Source organism: Bos mutus, chromosome 1 (genome assembly GCF_027580195.1).
Source record: "Bos mutus isolate GX-2022 chromosome 1, NWIPB_WYAK_1.1, whole genome shotgun sequence".
Taxonomy (NCBI): domain Eukaryota; kingdom Metazoa; phylum Chordata; class Mammalia; order Artiodactyla; family Bovidae; genus Bos; species Bos mutus.
Window position 1 is genome coordinate 110,632,648 of NC_091617.1, and position 19,001 is coordinate 110,651,648.

At 36.8% G+C, this 19,001-nt stretch overlaps 1 protein-coding gene across 2 annotated transcripts in view; it reads right to left on the reverse strand.

Annotated features, from left to right (window-relative positions):
- Window positions 1–19,001, reverse strand: part of GMPS (guanine monophosphate synthase) — a 77,099-nt gene that overhangs the window by 33,739 nt on the left and 24,359 nt on the right. For both annotated transcript variants that reach the window (XM_070374324.1, XM_070374331.1), the window contains exons 2-5: window positions 16,005–16,186; window positions 12,493–12,607; window positions 6,662–6,759; window positions 4,044–4,147 (exon numbers count right to left, since the gene is read on the reverse strand). In XM_070374324.1, coding sequence (XP_070230425.1) covers window positions 4,044–4,147; window positions 6,662–6,759; window positions 12,493–12,607; window positions 16,005–16,186 — 499 coding nt within the window. The remainder of the gene's footprint in view (window positions 1–4,043; window positions 4,148–6,661; window positions 6,760–12,492; window positions 12,608–16,004; window positions 16,187–19,001) is intronic.

The following is a 19,001-nucleotide window of genomic DNA, read 5'->3' on the forward strand; positions in this document are numbered from 1 at the left end:
GGTACACTACCTGTGAAATGGTACACTGTTATTTGAAAGTGAATTTGGGTTAGCTGTGAATGTATATTGTAAAATCATGGGCAACTTTTTCTTAGAAAATGTAAAAAAAGAGATATAACTGACGTGCAAAGAAAGATAAAATAAGACCATATAAAATGATCAGTTAAAACCACAAAAGGTAGGAAAAGACAAAAATAATATGAACAAAGAACAAGGACAATAAATAGAAAACAACAGATACGATGGATATTAATCCAACACTACCAACAATCCCTTTAAACTCCAATAGTCTAAATGTACCAATTAAAAGACAGAGATTGTCACAGTGGATCAAGAAAGAAAACATAATTTATATGTATTGTCTCTTGCCCACTTTAAATATAAAAACCCAGATCAAAAGTAAATGGACAGAGAAAGATATGTCACGATAACACTAATTAAAAGATAGCATGAGAGACCTTCCTGGTGGTCCAGTGGTTAAGAATCCACCTGCCAATGAAGAGGACACGGGTTCAATCCTTCATTTGGGAAGATTCCATATCCCAATGGGCAAATAAGCCTGTGCGCCACAATTAACGACCCCACACTCCAGAACCTGCGAGCTGTAACCACTGAGCCCAAGTGTCCTAGAGCCCATGTTCTCTGCAATGAGAAGCTCATACACCACAACCAAGACCCAGCACAGCCATGAATAAATAAATAAAAAGATAACACGAGTAGATACATCAATGTCAGAGCAGACTTTAGCCAAAAGTTACCAGGATTGATTTCTCATATAAATGCTTTCCTCTTTGCAATCATCCTGTTGTTTTTTCAGTCTTCAACTTTTTGAGGCTTTTAATGGCTAGGTTAAATGATGCCTCTTGGTAAATGTCATATTGCACTTGAAAATATGTGAGTTATTTTCAACTGTCTTTTGATACTGATTTCTAACACAATTCCACAGTGGTAAGAGAACAGACTCTGTATGATTTCAATATCTTAAGACCACAAAATTTTTGCACCTTGTTTTATTCCCTGGATATGTTCCAGTGTCTCCTACTTTATGGTCTATGGGAACTTGGAATAGAATTTATATCTGTTGTGTGAAAATTGTATAAATCTTAATTATGCTGAATTGGTTCATGGTGCTTTTCAGGTCTACTATATCCTTCTACTTTTTTGTATATTCACTCTTAATTTTTGAGACTTTTGATACTGCAACTAAAATTTTTAATTTATCTACTTAAAAAATAGTTGTATGATAGAACTATATATAACTTCATTCTGTATTTTTCCAAGTCTCTTGTAAATGTGTTATCATACTTTCATAATTTAAAAAGAAAAAAAGAGAAAAAAGAAAATTTATCAGGGATAAAGAGGGGCATACATATAATGATAAAGGAATCCATTCCTAAAGAAGACATAATAATCCTTCATATATAAGCACCTAACAGGAACCCACTGGCACCCTACTCCAGTACTCTTGCCTGGAAAATCCCATGGATGGAGGAGCCTGGTAGGCTGCAGTCCATGGGGTCGCTATGAGTCGGACACGACTGAGTGACTTCACTTTCACTTTTCACTTTCATGCACCGGAGAAGGAAATGGCAACCCACTCCAGTGTTCCTGCCTGGAGAATCCCAGGGATGGGGGAGCCTGGTGGGCTGCCATCTATGGGGTCGCACAGAGTCGGACACGACTGAAGCGACTTAGCAGCAGCAGCAGCAGCAACAGGAAAGCATCAAAATATGTAAGGCAAAAACTGATATAATTATAAGGAGAAATACATGAATCCACTACTGCAGTTAGATACTTCAAAATCCCTCTGTCACAAATAAGAGTCAATTACTGTAATCCATCATATCAATAGGCTAAGGAAGAAAGATTATATGATCATATCAATAAATGCAGAAAGAGTATATGAGATATATCCAAACACTCAATCATGATAACTCTCAGGAGACTAGGAACAGAGAGGGACTTCAAGTTGACAAAGAGTATTTTCTGAAAACCTACAACTAACATCATACTTAACCATGAGAAACTCAAAACTTTTCCACTAAGATCAGGAACAAAGCAAGGATGTTCCCTCTATCCACTGCTTTTCAACATCATAACAGAAGTCCCAGTTAACGCAACAGGACAAGAAAAGGAAATAAAAGATATACAGATTGAGGGGAAAAGGAAATAAAACGGTCTTTGTTCACAGATGACATGAGTGTCTATGTATAAAATTTTAAAAAATCAACCAAAAAAAATTCCTAGAACTAGGAAGTGAGTACACCAGAGTTGCCAGACAGAAGGTTAATACACAAAAGTTCATGGCTTTACCATATACCAGCAATGAACAAGTGGAATTTAAATTATAAATACAATTAACATTAACACTCTCAAATGAAATATTTTGGTATAAATCTAACAAAATATGTCCAATATGTATATGAGAACCCAATCACTCCTGAGCGCTTATACCTCTACCACTCTGCTCCTTACAGTCTCCTTTCCTGATTACCACAATAGATTTCTAGCTGGTCTCTGCTCCTACATTTAACAGTCTCTTTACTCCTCTGTAGCCAGGGTAATCCTGAAATTAGATCATGTCTCTCCTTTGTTCAAATCTTCACTCACTATAAGTAAAGCCAACATTCTCATAATGGCCTCAAAGGTCCTGGGATTCTGGCTCCCAACAGCCTCTCTACCTTACCTTCTACCACATACCCCCACACACTTCCCCAGCTCTACCCATGTGGTTTCCTTTCTGTTCCTTAAACAAAGTCCCCTCCCAGGAATTCTGTACTGCTATGTACTCTTTCCCCAAATATCCAAAAGGGCCAAGCACCTACTTCCTCCATGTCTAGTATCATCTAATAGGGACACCATCTCTGAATATCCTATCTAAAAGAGTAACAGTCCAAATGACACATTCCATAACACTCCTCTCATCTTTTTATTTTTTCAATGCATTTGAACACTGTCAAGCACTGACTTTTCTGTATTATCTGGTTACTGTCTGTCCCACCCCTCCCCCATCCCCAGCCTCACTAACTAGAACATTAAACAGAGGTATAATTCATTTTGTTCACTGGCACCTAGAACTGTGCCTGGGACATGTGGGTACTCAAATATTTGTTGAATGAATAAAAATATATAATCTCATCTACCACTTGATTTTGTATAAGAAATAGAAACCTGTCAAAAAGGAAACTATTCTTGATAATTCCTATGCTAATACAATAATCCATTAAGTAACTGCAGGTAGATTACTCAATTCAGTTTATCCATGACAAATTTTTTTTTTCCAACTTTTTAGGTGTAACATAAAAACAACAACTTTATGATAACTCCACTTTTTCTCTTTTACAGATATCCAGGATTACTGGTGATTATTTACAATTATTCAAGTAAGCAAGTAAAAAAAATGACAAACTGCCAGAACATCAACTCCTCTTCAAGAAAAACAGAACAAAAAATTGTTTAGAGCATTAACTAGCAAACTTCCTACAAAGGGCTGGATGTTATAAACTAAGCTTGGTGGGACATATGCATACAGTCCCTGTCATTTATTATAACCCTTAAATAATATAAAAAGCATTCTTAGTTCCTGAACATACAAAAAACAGTCTGTAGGCTGGATTTGACCCACAGGTTACCCTGGTTCAGAGCAATGCTCTGAATGCTTAGTCTGATGTTTTACAGACATCCAAGATACATGCCTATCTGTACCTAAAAATGTACCTATCTGTACCTCTCTAGCATGCTGTACATGCTAGAGAGGTAAACGGTTCTCAAAACTTTCCTGAGTTACAACAGATATATTTATGTTTGAAAATCATAGTAGAATAAACAATTTTAAAAGTATTTCAGAGCAAACTAGTAAGTGACTTCTAGATAATCCTTCTAATATTAAATATCCTTCATGAGTTAACAATTGACCTTGACATTTACAGTATCTTTAAAAAAATTAAGAAACATCAAAAACAGTATCACATATAGAAACATGTTTATAAACTTTTCAGATAAACTTTTAAAAAGAAAATCTTCAAAAGTTTTAGAAGTTTTACCTGCTACAATGTTCCCAGAACGTGCCACAACCTTGAATCCATCAGCTACTTTGTCTACACTATCTCCATGGGTAAGTAAAACAATTTCTTCCTTCTGAAGACCCCTAAGTAAATAGAAAATAAAACAATATACAAATAGCTTTATTAGACACGATTAATGGAGTCTTTTGCTTTATTTTTTTCTAGCTTTACTGAGATATAATGACTTGTAACACTGTAAGTTTAAGGTGTACAATGTGATAATTTGATACACCTATATACTGTGAAATGATTACCACTAATTTAGTTAACACATCTACCACCTCACAGAATTACCATTCTTTGTGTGTGGTAAGGACATTTAGGCTCTACTCTCTTAGCAACTTTCAAATATACAATACATTGTTGTTAACTGTAGTCATCACGCTTTACATTAGATTCCTAGAACTTAATTCATCTTATAAACTGGTAGTTTTTTGCTTTAAAAGTGACTAGCTTCTATGCATAAATCAACAAAACAGAGAAAGTAGGTAACAGCACAACACTGCTAGAATTTAAATTTACTCTATTCATTATAAAGCCAATAACAATAATAAATACCAGGAAAAGGCAATCCATAAAAACTGAAACTGAATATATAAAGCTGGTGGTATAACCACACACACAGTTTCAAGAGGCTATCATGGTTTCAAAATTATATCTCTACTGGAATTAATCTTAAGAACAGAAGTAATTAATGGCATGGTTTAAAACAGATGTAAGTAACATTTATCAAACCAACTGTGCAGACTTTGGACCTTGATGTAAACGAATGAATTTTATAAAACATATTTGTTATATTATGAAAAAATTTGAATAAGGACTTTGTATTAAATAATATTAAGAAACAAAAATTAAGAATAAAGCAAGAAGATTAAGTACATTAAAACCAAAAGGATGTTTTGGGGGGGTTGTTACTGTCATCACTGTTCATTGTTATTTAGGATTAGTGTAGGCTGTAATTGAGTACCAGGATTTTAGAACTGTCAAGACAGAAAAACTTTAAATCTTAATCAGATCTTTAAAGTCTCTTGTAGTATCACATTCCACCAGCAAGATTCCTGAAGTAGTTCTCAAGAATTTGTTAGAGATACAGATGAATGTAAGCAACACCTCTCCATTATAAAGTAGAACAAGAAATGGATTTCAAAAACGTATTTTGGCAATGAGTAGCTTCAGTTCATAAAATTATTTTGAGCAACTGTTGCTTTTTTATTAATATCACTTTGAAAATGAGAATCTCTGAATACTGATATTCTTGTTCTAATATTAAAGAAAAGCCAGCCACAGCCAGTTTTGTGTAAAAACTGGGATTTCTCCATTTTAGACAAAAGGTCTTAACTTGGATTTTAAAACTGATTTGTCCAATTTGGAGAACACTATCCATTAAGAATTAATTTAGGTACAACTCTATGGAGGATGTAAGAATATATGTTAATAAAACAAATCTATAAAGATAATTAGCACAGTTACAAGAAATGATAATAAACTACATATGCACATTAACTGACACCAGCCTACATTTCATAGATTTAATGCAGTTAGGGAGAAATGTGATTTTTAAAGAAAAATGAACTGTCCACCTAAGTGGGTTATACCCAAAACATGGGAAAACCCAAAGAAAGAAAGAAAGTGACTAAAATTTAAGTTTTCTAGTCTTTCAGGAAGCTGAATGAAAACTCACCTGGTTTTTTGTAAAGCAGAAGATTTATAAATGATTCTAGAAAGCTAATGAACAGCTCATTCACCAATCTTTAAATACATTAGAGCTAATACACCTAAACTATTATCTGTGCTATGCTATGCTAAGTCACTTCAGTCATGTCCGACTCTGTGTGACCCCACAGACAGCAGCCATCAGGCTCCCCTGTCCCTGGGATTCTCCAGGCAAGAACACTGGAGTGGGTTGCCATTTCCTTCTCCAATGCATGAAAGTGAAAAGTGAAAGCGAAGTCGCTCAGTCATGTCTGACTCTTAGCGACCCCATGGACTGCAGCCTACCAGGCTCCTCCATCCATGGGATTTTCCAGGCAAAAGTACTGGAATGGGGTGCCATTGCCTTATCAACCAGCAATAAAATCAATTAATACATTCACTATATTAAAAAGACAGTACACAAGATATACTTATGCTCAGTACAAAAAGTGCAATACATATTTAGTAATGAGGCCAGCAAATGGGTAGCTAGTTAAGCACCCAGAGAAAGAACATGGTAGAAGAAGATGTGTACAAACGCAGGCAGTTTAAAGCATTGTCTGTCACATCTGTCATACTAATATTTAGAATCATGCTCTGCTAAAAAGTGAAAAGGGAAAACTACAAATGTTGGCATCGCCATCTGCAATCCCAAATAGGGGTTTAAGACTGCACAACTGCTTTTCAATTCTGTCATTAAGTGCTTTTCTTATTCCTAATTAGCATCACCACCATCCTCTTCTGTCTTGACACTCAATTGGAAAACAAATATGACAATACCTTTGGCCAATGCCGTGGCCTTAATTTTGTCTAAGAATTACAGAATCTCCAATTTTGAAGAATAACATTCCCAGCTGTAAGTTACTCCTCTAACATTCTTACTGATATAAAAATATCTATCATACCTGAATAAGGAGCATGTGTTATCCACACTAATACTGAAGACTCCATCTTCTCTAACACTTTTTTTGTGCACAGTACCTCCAAATACCTTATTCATCATCTGTTACAGGAGAAAATAAATTGAGGTTAATATAATTCAAAAGAAAATTACCCAATTTCTTACACTAAAAATTTTTATTTCTTGTTCTTAGGATAGCTGTTATGTTTGTGCCTTCAAAATACAGGAAGTTTGCTAACTGTAAATTACTTGTTATTATTATATATAATTATCTAGTTCTTAAAAGGAACAGTTGCAAAACTAGATTAGGAATTTGATCTAATGTTAATTTTTATTAAACACTGGCAAATTTTCCATTTAACATACTTTAATTCCTCTGTTAAAAATAAAGATTTCTTTATAAAAGATAAGTATTTCTTTAATATCTGAGTTTAATTTTTAAAGCATTTTAAAACACTCTTTGAACTCAGAAAGTACCCAGTTGGTATTAAAACTAGCAGCTATAAATTCCTCCAAACTGTTTAATCTTTGGCCCCAAAGGAACAGTCAGTCTGAAAGTCTACAGAAGGCTGTGCTGTGGAGATGGGATAAGCAATATAATCTGGTCTTTAAATTAATTTGTTCAAATCCCATCCACCTATAGACTTTTGTTTTAAGTAGTCTCTCCAGTCTGACCCTTCTGTGTCAATCTTCTTCATCATTTACATATGCCTAAACTCTTCCAACACAAAACAGATATACATAGGATTTTTAGGAACATTAAATCTGCATTGATAAAATCAATACAACCTATCTTCATTATGTCTGCTCCACAACAGGTGTCGTAAGATATCTGCCACGATGATACACGATGTAGGTGTACCCAGCACCCAACAGAAAAACAGGCAGAGGGCTAAACATGTGTTCATTCTTGTAATGCACAATGGCATATTCTTCAAATATGCATCAGCAAATGCTGCCCTCTACATTCTCCTGTTAGACACTGACTATAAAACTTCCTGCAATAAAGCTCTGCATGAAGTCCAGCAATTAAATAAAAAACAAAAAAACACCTCCTAACCCGTTTAACCCAGTACTTCCCAAACTAAAGACTCATACGTCAAACACTTTCTGCAGCATCTTAACAAACACATAGTTGAAGAAACACTGCTGCAGTCTAATCAGTCCCCTTGCCTCTAATAGTGCCCATCTTCCAGAGATCGATGAATGTCAGCTACTAAAATATAAATATGACTGTGTTAGTCCATGATTAAATTCTTAATGGCTATCATCTATATTTGGGTTAGCAAATTTTTCCTGTAAAGGACCAGAGAATAAGTATTTTAGTTTTTGTAGGCCCTATTGTTTCTGAAGCAACTACTCAGTTCTTGTCGTTGAAGCACAGAAGCAACCACAGATATTTAAAGGAATGGATATGATGATGTTCCAATAAACTTTATTTATGGACACTGAAATTTGAATTTCATTTCATTTTCACATGTCATAGCATACAATTCTTTTTTAAAAATGTTTTTCAACTCCAACCATAAAAATCACTTTAAAATCATAAAAACCATTCTTAGCTTGCTGGTCATACAAAAATCAGGCAGTGGCCAGCTTTGGCAGCAGGCTGTAATTTGCTGACCTCCTGTCTACAGGATAAAGTCCAAGTCCCTTATACTCAACAAAGACTTTTCAATGCACTGCCTCCATCTAACTCCACTTTTCATATTTCCCATTATTCTCTACTCAAGCCATTCAAGCTAGTGTGATTAGCAATGTAGAATTAGCAATATTCTCTCCCCACCATGTCTTCAGGTCTGGTCACAGTACCAGTGGCCTAGCTAAGTACGTGGCCCAGAGCAGTCATTCAATTTGCTGAATGAAAAGTGAATGTTTTCCTCTATGTACCAGATGAACCTTGTGTGCCTCTGCCTCCTCTAAATTTCCAGTTCTTAATCAGAAGACAGCTGAATGGTCAAGCTGACCAAAGCTGCTGGAATACAACACAGTTTAAAACTCCACAAAGTCTAAATTAAAGGTTTTTATAAAGCCAAAGGCTTGCAGCAAAATTTAGAGCTATCTCACCTGTTCAGAAGGCTTTCATGTTTATTCTTGACTCCTAACTTATGTATGCATGTATGCTAGGTAAAAGTGAAAATACAAGGAACTGAAGGATCAGCTAAGCGTCTGTGTGTGGCAGAGGGGAGAGGGAATAACTTTATGTAAAGCAGAACACTCTACTTGGTTAAAATTTTGTTTTAATATTCTTTTTTGACTTAAGGAAATGGCTTCTGCTTTGGATTCATGCTAACCTTGAGGTCCTAAATGCCTCAAACAACAACAAAAGCCCTGTAGGTCTAGCAGGTTTACCGCTGCAATTGGGTCAGCTCCCCTTTTATCTGTCTTGTATGTCAAGATTTCAAAATAAATCTTAGATTTGGGAGGGGGAAATGAAAGGAAATTCTCCCAACAAAAATTTAACAAAATCTGTGTGACAGTATATAAAGAAACCAAATGCTTGTAATAGAGATGTTTTCTTAAAAAAATGAAACTATAGTGAAGAGAGAAGTCAGAATCTAGAAGGTATATGCAATATATATAATTGGCAAAAGTTTAGCATCTAGCATATATAAAAACAATTTTAAAATTCAACAAAAAATGTGCAAAAATCATGACTAATCTTTACAGCAAACCAGACACTAATGACTAATGGCAAATAAATCCATGAATCTTAAAATAAGGAAAATGACCATTAAGACTACAACATGTCATTTAACACCTCTTCAGCTAGGCAAATTAAAAAAAAAAAATCTAACCTTGTCAAGGCCTGCAGGGATATAGAGCAAAAGGAATTTTTACATACTGCTGTGGGAAGGTATATTGGGGAAAAATAGTTCTTAGTGAAGTTGAGACTCAGCATTTCAATTAATGGTTAGCTTAGAGAAAATTTTGTGTATGTACAATACCAAAGTCCAAAAATATTCATGGCAGCATCTGTAACTGCAAAAACTTGGAAAAAGACCAGCAACGCTAACAGTCGAATATATCACTATTTGCGATACACTTGAATGTATCACTACATTCAAACAATAATTTCAGTAGTGAAAATAACTTAAAATTAGTGACTTTCAAAACCAAAACTGGAACTATACAAAGCATTAATTCACTTACATGAAGATCAACAGACAAAACTAGATAATATATTATCTAGAAATACAATGTGTATATATCTATAAAGAAAAGAAAGGGAATGAATAACAATTCAATAAAAGTGTTACTTACCTCTTGCTGGAAGATAGAACAATTTGGATTGGAAAAAAGTACAAAGAGAGTTTCAAAAGTTCTACTAATATTCTATTTCTTATGCTGAGTGACGGATAAACCATAATAGAAATAAACAGTTCAAGGAGCAGGACAGACTTTTTTCTTCCAAAGCAAAGAATTACCAGGAAGCAATCAGTAAGACTCAAGAGTTAATGGGAAAAGACAGTACATAAGATTTCAGGCTGCCATGGAGGGGGCAAACGTATACACTAGAGGGAGGCCTTTGGTGCTAACATTACCCAATCAAGAGTCTCTAGGAAGTGTTAGTCCTTAACAAACTGCACGTTAGCTACGAGGCATTATTTATATCAGCATTTTATAGAAAGATAATTTCTGCCCAAAGGAACAAGATCATTCTATTCCATTATCCTCCTATGAAAGCAGTAGGCAATTTTTTTATGCATTTAACATAAACAGACCTGGCTCTGGCTACCAAAAGATCCATCCTGAATGACAGAAAATGTGGCCTCACAATTACAAGGGGGTACTGGCAAAATGGACAAGTAGCCACTATCATTTTATATTAAAGGAGCATATTTCACACCTATTTCACTCTAAGTGGGTCCTAAAAAAATATCCTGCAAGACTCTTCTTTATGTTATAATGGAAAATCGTAACAATTAGAAAGAAACAAAATCAACTAAAGCTGTTTTGCAGACCAGCAACTTCTAATATTCTGCCCTGTATTAAGAATAGAAATAAAAATATTCACATTCTTACATGAACACTGATTTATATTTCCTTCCTTTACTGAAAGCTCCAGAGATAGCCAGAAGAAAATATATTGGTCTGTTCACTTTCTAACTTTTGAACAGATTCCCTTTGAGCATTATTCATATCAGTACACAGGTTTCAACCAGACTGTTTAAAAAAAGAGAATGCACTGTTTTGCTCACTTACTAAAATGAGGAGGACACAAAAATGGCACCAGCAGCAGCTCCTCACGGCAGCACGAGCTTCACAAAATGGCTGCCACAAGCGCCCATGTCCCTAGGGTGAGCTCCAGTCGCTCCTGCCTCTGCAGCAGACTCTAAGATCAGCCGGTGAGTCTGACCCAGTCTCCTTCCAAATTACTGCATCTGCCCTGGGTCTTGGAGCATGTAAGTTTTTGTGGGTGCCCTTTAAGAAAGGAATCACTATTTCCCATGACCCTTTGTCTCTCCCAAAAGTAAGTCTCACTGGCCTTCAAAGCCAAATGTTCTGGGGGCTCATTTTCCTGGCATAGGATCCCTGTGCCCAAGAGAGAAGGTGAGCTCAGGGTTTTCCTATTCCACTATCTTGGCCACTACCCTACATATACCTAATTTACATTACAGTGAAGACACTTGGCAGACACCACCTTAACCAAATAATCTAAAGGAAAACCACCTATCACAGATTAATTGACATATGGCAACCCACTCCAGTGTTCTTGCCTGGAGAATCCCAGGGACAGGGGAGCCTGGTGGCCTGCCGTCTATGGGGTCGCACAGAGTCAGACATGACTGAAGCAACTTAGCAGCAGCAACAGCCTTCTAATGAGATGCTGAGAAGAGCACAGCATTTGCTGTTTAGTTTTGCAAAGTCATATATGACTCTTTTGCAACCCCAGGGACTGCAGCATGCCAGGCTCCTCTGTCCATGGAATTTCCCAGGCAGAATACTGGAGTGGGTTGCCACTTCCTTCTCCAGGGGATCTTCCCAACCCAGGGATCGAACCCATGTTTCCTGCATTGCAGGGGATTCTTTCCCACTGAGCCACCAGAAACACGAGCACATTACTCCTGTGCTATTCCTGCCGAAAACATATAACCTGAATCTAACAAAGAGGAAACATCAAACAAACCAAAACTGAAGACTATTCTACAAGGTAACGGGAATGCACTTTTTTTTTTTAATTGGCAAGGTCATGAAAGAGAAGGAAAGATTGAGAAATGATTCCAAACTAAAGGAATGTAAAGAGACATGACAACTAAATACAACACGTGGTCTAGATTGAATTCATGACTTTTAAGAGACATTAATGAGCCTGTGAAATGTTAATGCAGTCTGTGGATCAGATGTGAACACCAAGTCAATGTTAACTTGCTGATTTTGATAACCATACTGTGGTTATGTAAGACAGAATTCTAGTACTTAGGATACAACAAGTAACAGAACACCATGTTTGCAAATTACTCTCAAAATGGTTAAAAATGTTATAATTAGGGAATTGAGTAAATGTAAAAGGAGCTCTTTGTGAACTACTATTTCAACTTTCATGTATATTTAAATTTCATGTATATATTAAATATTTCATGTATATTTAAATTTTTTAAATAATGGACAGGGTTTTGTTGTAAGCAGTAATACATATAGTTTCTCCTTTGAAAATCCCCACTCAAATCAGTTTTGCCATACTAGTGTGGCAATTCATAAACAGTTTTAATATGAACAAATTCTCTCATACAACTAAATATCCTAAATGCTCTAAAGACAGAAAACACTAAAACAGTAGGAGTCACAAGCAGAACAAATTAACTTTTAAGGCAAATTCACAGATGTATGTACCTGCATGCCATAGCAAATTCCAAGAACAGGCTTGCCAATAGTGAATATTGCTGGATCAAACCAGGGAGCATCCTCTGCATACACAGAATTAGGCCCTCCAGAGATGATAATAGCACTGTGGATTTAAAGAAGACAGTAACGAAGAATCTTTGTTAATTTTTATACAAGGTCTATGCCCTCTCTTGCTTGTACCACTGAGGGAAACTCAATACAGACTCAGATTTTGTTATGTTTTTAGGATGCCACAGCAGATCCAGATTTTATCACAGCTAATTAATAGTCTCCTACACAGCTTATTTTTTTTTTTCTTTTGGACTGTGTGACATGTGGGATCTTAGTTCCCCAATCAGAGATCAAATCCATGCTCCATACCACCTGTAGTGGAAGTCTCAAGCACTGGACTGACACGGAATCCCCTACACAGCTATTTTTACTCTGTTTTATTGCAATATGGGAAAGCTGACCAATTCAACAGTCACTTGTTTATAAGCACAAACTTCCAAACATATAAAACCAATGTCTCAATCTATGAAGGTAAGCCTGAATTTGTTTTGTTTTCCTCATCAGTGGAGGAAGTAAATGAGAATTCTCGAGGCAGAAGGTGAAAATACATGTCTTCTGAAAGGTTAAGGAGTAAAGCAGTTACACAGCGGGACAAGTGAAAGTATTATGAAGGCCCTGGATTATGCAGAGCAAAATACAATAAAGAATATCAGACAATGTGAAGAATTACCTAATTTTGCCTGTTTACAACCTGTCCAGTATTCCCAACAATTCTACCTGAGACCCAGAAGTAGGAGCCAACATGACCTGCCTCATATGCCCTGCTCTCAGAACCCAAGTCAGTAGTCTATAAATTAGAATTTATAGAGCATTCTATGGGTTAACTTGGGAACAGACTATTTGTATAAAGAAAGCTGAAAAATGAGGCTGGCTTCTGACACAGGTAACCTTGGTCCTCCCCATTCAATCAAAAAATTTTGGAACACTTTAATATCATGATTTTTACATAAAAATACAGATTTCTATATTTTCTTTAGGAAAAAAATCTGCTAACATTGGACTCATTCTCATGGCTACAAATAACTGGAATCACAGAAAGATTTGCACCTTCCGATTACTTAGGCTCCCCAGTTTGTCACACACACCCACTTATACAATACAGGCATGTTGTTGCTTAGTCACTAAGTCATGTCGGACTCTTTTGGGGCCTGGCCCATGGACTGTAGCCAGCCAGGTTCCTCTGTCCACGGGATTTCCCAGCCAAGAATACTGGAATGGGTTGCCATTTCCTTCTCCAGAGGATCTTCCCAACCCAGGGATCAAATCCAAGTATCCTGCATTGGCAGGTGGATTCTTTACCACTCAGTCACTTGGGAAGTCCATATTTCTAAAGAAAAACACATTCCAAGATGTAACCAAAATCTACTTACAAACAAATCTGGATTACAATCCACTGTATAATCAGTGGCTGCCTGCCATGTAAAAACATAAACTAAAATGACAGACTTGTAATACATCCAATAAAATAATATAAATCATGAAAATTACTCAATTTTAAAAAAAATATATAATAATCTGAGTGAGGACAAAAGCCCTACTCTCTGAACTTTATATTGGTAACATGAATCTTGGTATACATTATGTTCGTTAGCTTATCTCTTGCAAACAGACTGAAGACAATCTCCTTACTCAAGATGATAAATGGGACATCCCTTTAAGATAACAATTTTAAAGGGGAATGGGGCTAGCCCTAAGGGTAGATATGTAACCTAGCTCCTTAAAAATGCAGAAGCTAAAACTCTGTAAAATATATTCAATAACCAAGATCTCTAGAATTTCAGTATGTTACATTTAGTTTTATAAATGATAACCACCATGGGACTGCCCAGCATCCCTCATTAATCTGCTATAAGATTCTTAATACTATTAAAAAGAAAAAGCAATGGACTTAGTCAAGGATAAAACTCAAGCAGCATTTAAGCCAATTATGAAAATTCTTATCTCAATAAGCTTGAGAAAAGCTAATCACTCTTTCTGAGTTTTCTACTTCTACCCTGCTATTATTTTGAAATAACTTGCAATTACAAGGCCCAGTAAGTCTCAAGGCATTCCAGATACCAGCTTATGTATCAAGCAGATCAAGCTCTAAAAACAGGTAGGTTAAGATGTCTTTCAAGTCATAAATCTAAAATTTATTCTAGAAAAAGGGTGATCAAATGGCTATCTCAGCAGAAAGGATCATGGTAAGGAAAGCAACAGTGCTATAGTTCCCGTTCTCCTACAGAGAGAAGCAGCTATTGGTGAAGCAGGACCTAGAAACTGTTTACGATCAGGTAATCCGATGACAAGAAAGTCAGACTTCTATTGTCAATATTGGTTAACCTATTCCACAACATTTGGTTTCAATTAGTTTGCTGGGAATTTTTGTCTGTTTGCTTTGGATTTGGGGAATGATGGAGCTTGGATTTGACAGAGAGCCATTCAGATTCCTTACAGTTTTAATTCCCTTAAAATTGGTTCTCACTGGCAAATCAAGACAGTTGAATAAGATAAACTCAAAGCGTTCCTTCTTACTATAAAATTATCTGCATCCTACAACTAAAACAGAGTTAAATGTTTTCTGATTCACAATTCACTCCATTTCAAAAATAAGAAACAAAGGATAATGTATACACATTTATAAAGTTTCTGAAAGGTAACCATTTGTCTGAAGAAAAACATCATATGCTTTTAAGAAAAATTAAACATACTGAATTTTGGAAGAAATACAACACCAAATCTTGAGAGCTAATTAAGGTGCTTGCTTCTGAATAACAATCAATAAAAAACAAACATTAATTCCAAGAGAAAAGATACAGCATTAACCAAAAATAGCTGTAGGACAAAGTTACATATAAATTGAATGTCATTTTGACTAGTTTTAATAGTACAAGTTATAGAATTAGCCCTTAAATTAGAAGTCTTCATAATTTAGAAACTAGTCTCCTGGGATAGGAAGCAAAAGGGACGCACTGTACACAGCATTCTCTAATTTAGGTACTCTAACCATTATATATATCCCTTTGATCAAGTAATCTGGGATGAATGAATGACCGTAACAGCCAAATCTAAGTCTGATGCAGAAATCCTATACAACAGCAGTCCCCAACCTTTCTGGCACCAGGGAGTGGTTTCATGGAAAGACAAGTTTTCCATGGGTGGGGGTAGTGTCAGGATGATTCTCATACATTACATTTGGTGCAGACTTTATTCTAATCTAATGCCACCACTGATTTGACAGGTGCCGGACCTTGGCCCAGAGGACCCCTGAATAAAACATAAAATATTCAAATGATAAATTCTTAAACTGTGCAAATAAAATTAACATAATCTTCTCCTTTAATTTTAATTTCTTTTAATGTCAAGAGCTATGGAAAATGTCTTGTATTAAAACCAATCCATTTTATTTTCATTAAAAAATTCAGTGTCCAAGCAAATTAATAATAAAATATCCTGCAATCTAATCTCACCGGAATCCTTGCTCTTTTATGGCAAATGCTGGTGTTTCCAAAGGGAAGATTTCAGACTGCACGAACAGTTCCCTCACTCTTCGGTCTATGACTTTTCCGTACTGAGCACCCGCATCCAGAATGACAACAGCTCCTTCATTGTGGTGGTGGCCATCCTTGAGGTCCCCTCCGGCATTTTCCAGCTGCAAATATGAACACAGAATCTTCCTAATTATGAAAATCAGATGTACTTTTAATAACTATGGTCACTGTCAGCTCCAAAAACACGTAGAAACACAAACTGTTAACTTAGGATTTTGGATTGCTAATTCAAAAACACTTCTTTAAAGGAAAGACTTTTATACATATTCACACACAGGTATAAACAAAAGCTACCATCTACTGACTACATGGAAATAGAGGAAAACAAGAGAATGGGAAAGACTAGAGATCTCTTCAAGAAAATGAGAGATACCAAGGGAACATTTCATGCAAAGATGGGCTCGATAAAGGACAGAAATGGTAGGGACCTAATAGAAGAAGAGGTGGCAAGAATACACAGAAGAACTGTACAAAAAAGAGCTTCACAACCCAGATAATCACGATGGTGTGATCACTCACCTAGAGCCAGACATCCTGGAATGTGAAGTCAAGTGGGCCTTAGAAAGCATCACTACGCACAAAGCTACTGGAGGTGATGGAATTCCAGGGGAGCTATTTCAAACCCTGAAAGATGATGCGGTGAAAGTGCTACACTGAATATGCCAGCAAATTTGGAAAACTCAGCAGTGGCCACAGGACTGGAAAAGGTCAGTTTTCATTCCAATCCCAAAGAAAGGCAAAGCCAAAGAATGCTCAAACTACTGCACAATTGCACTCATCTCACACGCTAGTAAAGTAATGCTCAAAATTCTCCAAGCCAGGATTCAGCAATACGTGAACCGTGAACTTCCAGATGTTCAAGCTGGTTTTAGAAAAGGCAGAGGAACCAGAGATCAAATTGCCAACATCCGCTGGATTATCGAAAAAGCAACAGAGTTCCAGAAAAACATCTATTTCTGCTTTATTGACTATGCCAAAGCCTTTGACTGTGTGGATCACAATAAACTGTGGAAAATTCTAAAAGAGATGGGAATACCAGACCACCTGACCTGCCTCTTGAGAAACCTATATGCAGGTCAGGAAGCAACAGTTAGAACTGGACCTGGAACAACAGACTGGTTCCAAATAGGAAAAGGAGTACGTCAAGGCTGTATATTGTCACCCTGCTTATTTAACTTATATGCAGAGTACATCATGACAAACGCTGGACTGGAAAAAGCAAAAGCTGGAATCAAGATTGCTGGCAGAAACATCAATAACCTCAGATATGCAGATGACACCACCCTTATGGCAGAAAGTGAAGAGGAACTAAAAAACCTCTTGATGAAAGTGAAAGAGGAGAGTGAAAAAGTTGGCTTAAAGCTCAACATTCAGAAAACGAAGATCTGGTTCTTCGTTTGATCCCAAAATGGCATCTGGTCCCATCACTTCATGGGAAATAGATGGGGAAACAGTGGAAACAGTGTCAGACTTTATTTTTTTGGGCTCCGAAATCACTGCAGATGCGACTGCAGCCATGAAATTAACAGACACTTACTCCTTGGAAGGAAAGTTATGACCAACCTAGACAGCATATTAAAAAGCAAAGACATTACTTTGCCAACAAAGGTCTGTCTAGTCAAGGCTATGGTTTTTCCAGTGATCATGTATGGATGTGACAGTTGGACTGTGAAGAAAGCTGAGCACCAAAGAATTGATGCTTTTGAAGTGTGGTGTTGGAGAAGACTCTTGAGAGTTCCTTGGACTGCAAGGAGATCCACCCAGTCCATCCTAAAGGAGACCAGTCCTGGGTGTTCACTGGAAGGACTGATGCTAAAGTTCAAACTCCAGTACTTTGGCCACCTCGTGAGAAGAGTTGACTCACTGGAAAAGACTCTGATGCTGAGAGGGATTGGGGGCAGGAGGAAAAGGGGACGACAGAGGATGACATGGCTGGATGGCATCACCTACTCGATGGACGTGAGTTTGAGTGAACTCTGGGAGTTGGCGATGGACAGGGAGGTCTGGCGTGTTGCAATTCATAGGGTTGCAAGAGTTGGACACGACTGAGCGACTGAACTGACTGACTACATGATACAGTCACTTCATGTTTATTGCATCTTACACACATTATGTAGAACTAAGGTAAGCATACGGTCCAGCTGTGCCAAAACACTGCACAGGTCTATGCTAGTCTGTTACACTGGCATTATTACTAACAGTGCCTCTGTCAAGTCTCAAACGTGTCCCAGTCTGGGTGGTGAACTATACAATCACCCTAATTGTCACAGCATTCCTATGAGGGACATACTGATGAGAACCGAAAGTTTCCTGCCAGAGTATATAAGCATACCCAAACTCACTTTATTAGGTTTTTTTATATTATCTGAGGAAAATTACACATATACATGTGTCTGACCAACAATACTACATTTTTTAATGTGTTTTAATATTATCTCAGACTCCCCTGTAGCTCAAACGGTAAAGATCTGCCTGCAGTACAGGAGACCCAGGTTCGATCCCTGAGTTGGGAAGATCCTCTGGTGAAGGAAATGGCAATCCACTCCAGCATTCTTGCCTGGACAATCCCATGGACAGAGAAGCCTAGCAGGCTACCATCCGTGGGGTTGCAAAGAGTCGGACACAACTGAGTGACTAACACACACAATCCCATCTCTGACAAGTATACACAGAGAACACTTTTCTGGAGAACAATTTGGCAAAAAAAAATTTAACTCTATGTGCTGAAATAGTTATCTGGAGTGTACTAAAATATTCGCCTGGAACTGACTTCAAAATAATAGAGTAGGTGGGTATGGACGAAATAAGACTGCCTGGGAACGAAATCACTAAAGTTGGGTGATACATGTACTGTCCTCACTTTAGTCTCTGTTCTGTTTTCACACATTTTTACATAAGAAAAAGCTTTAAAATGTG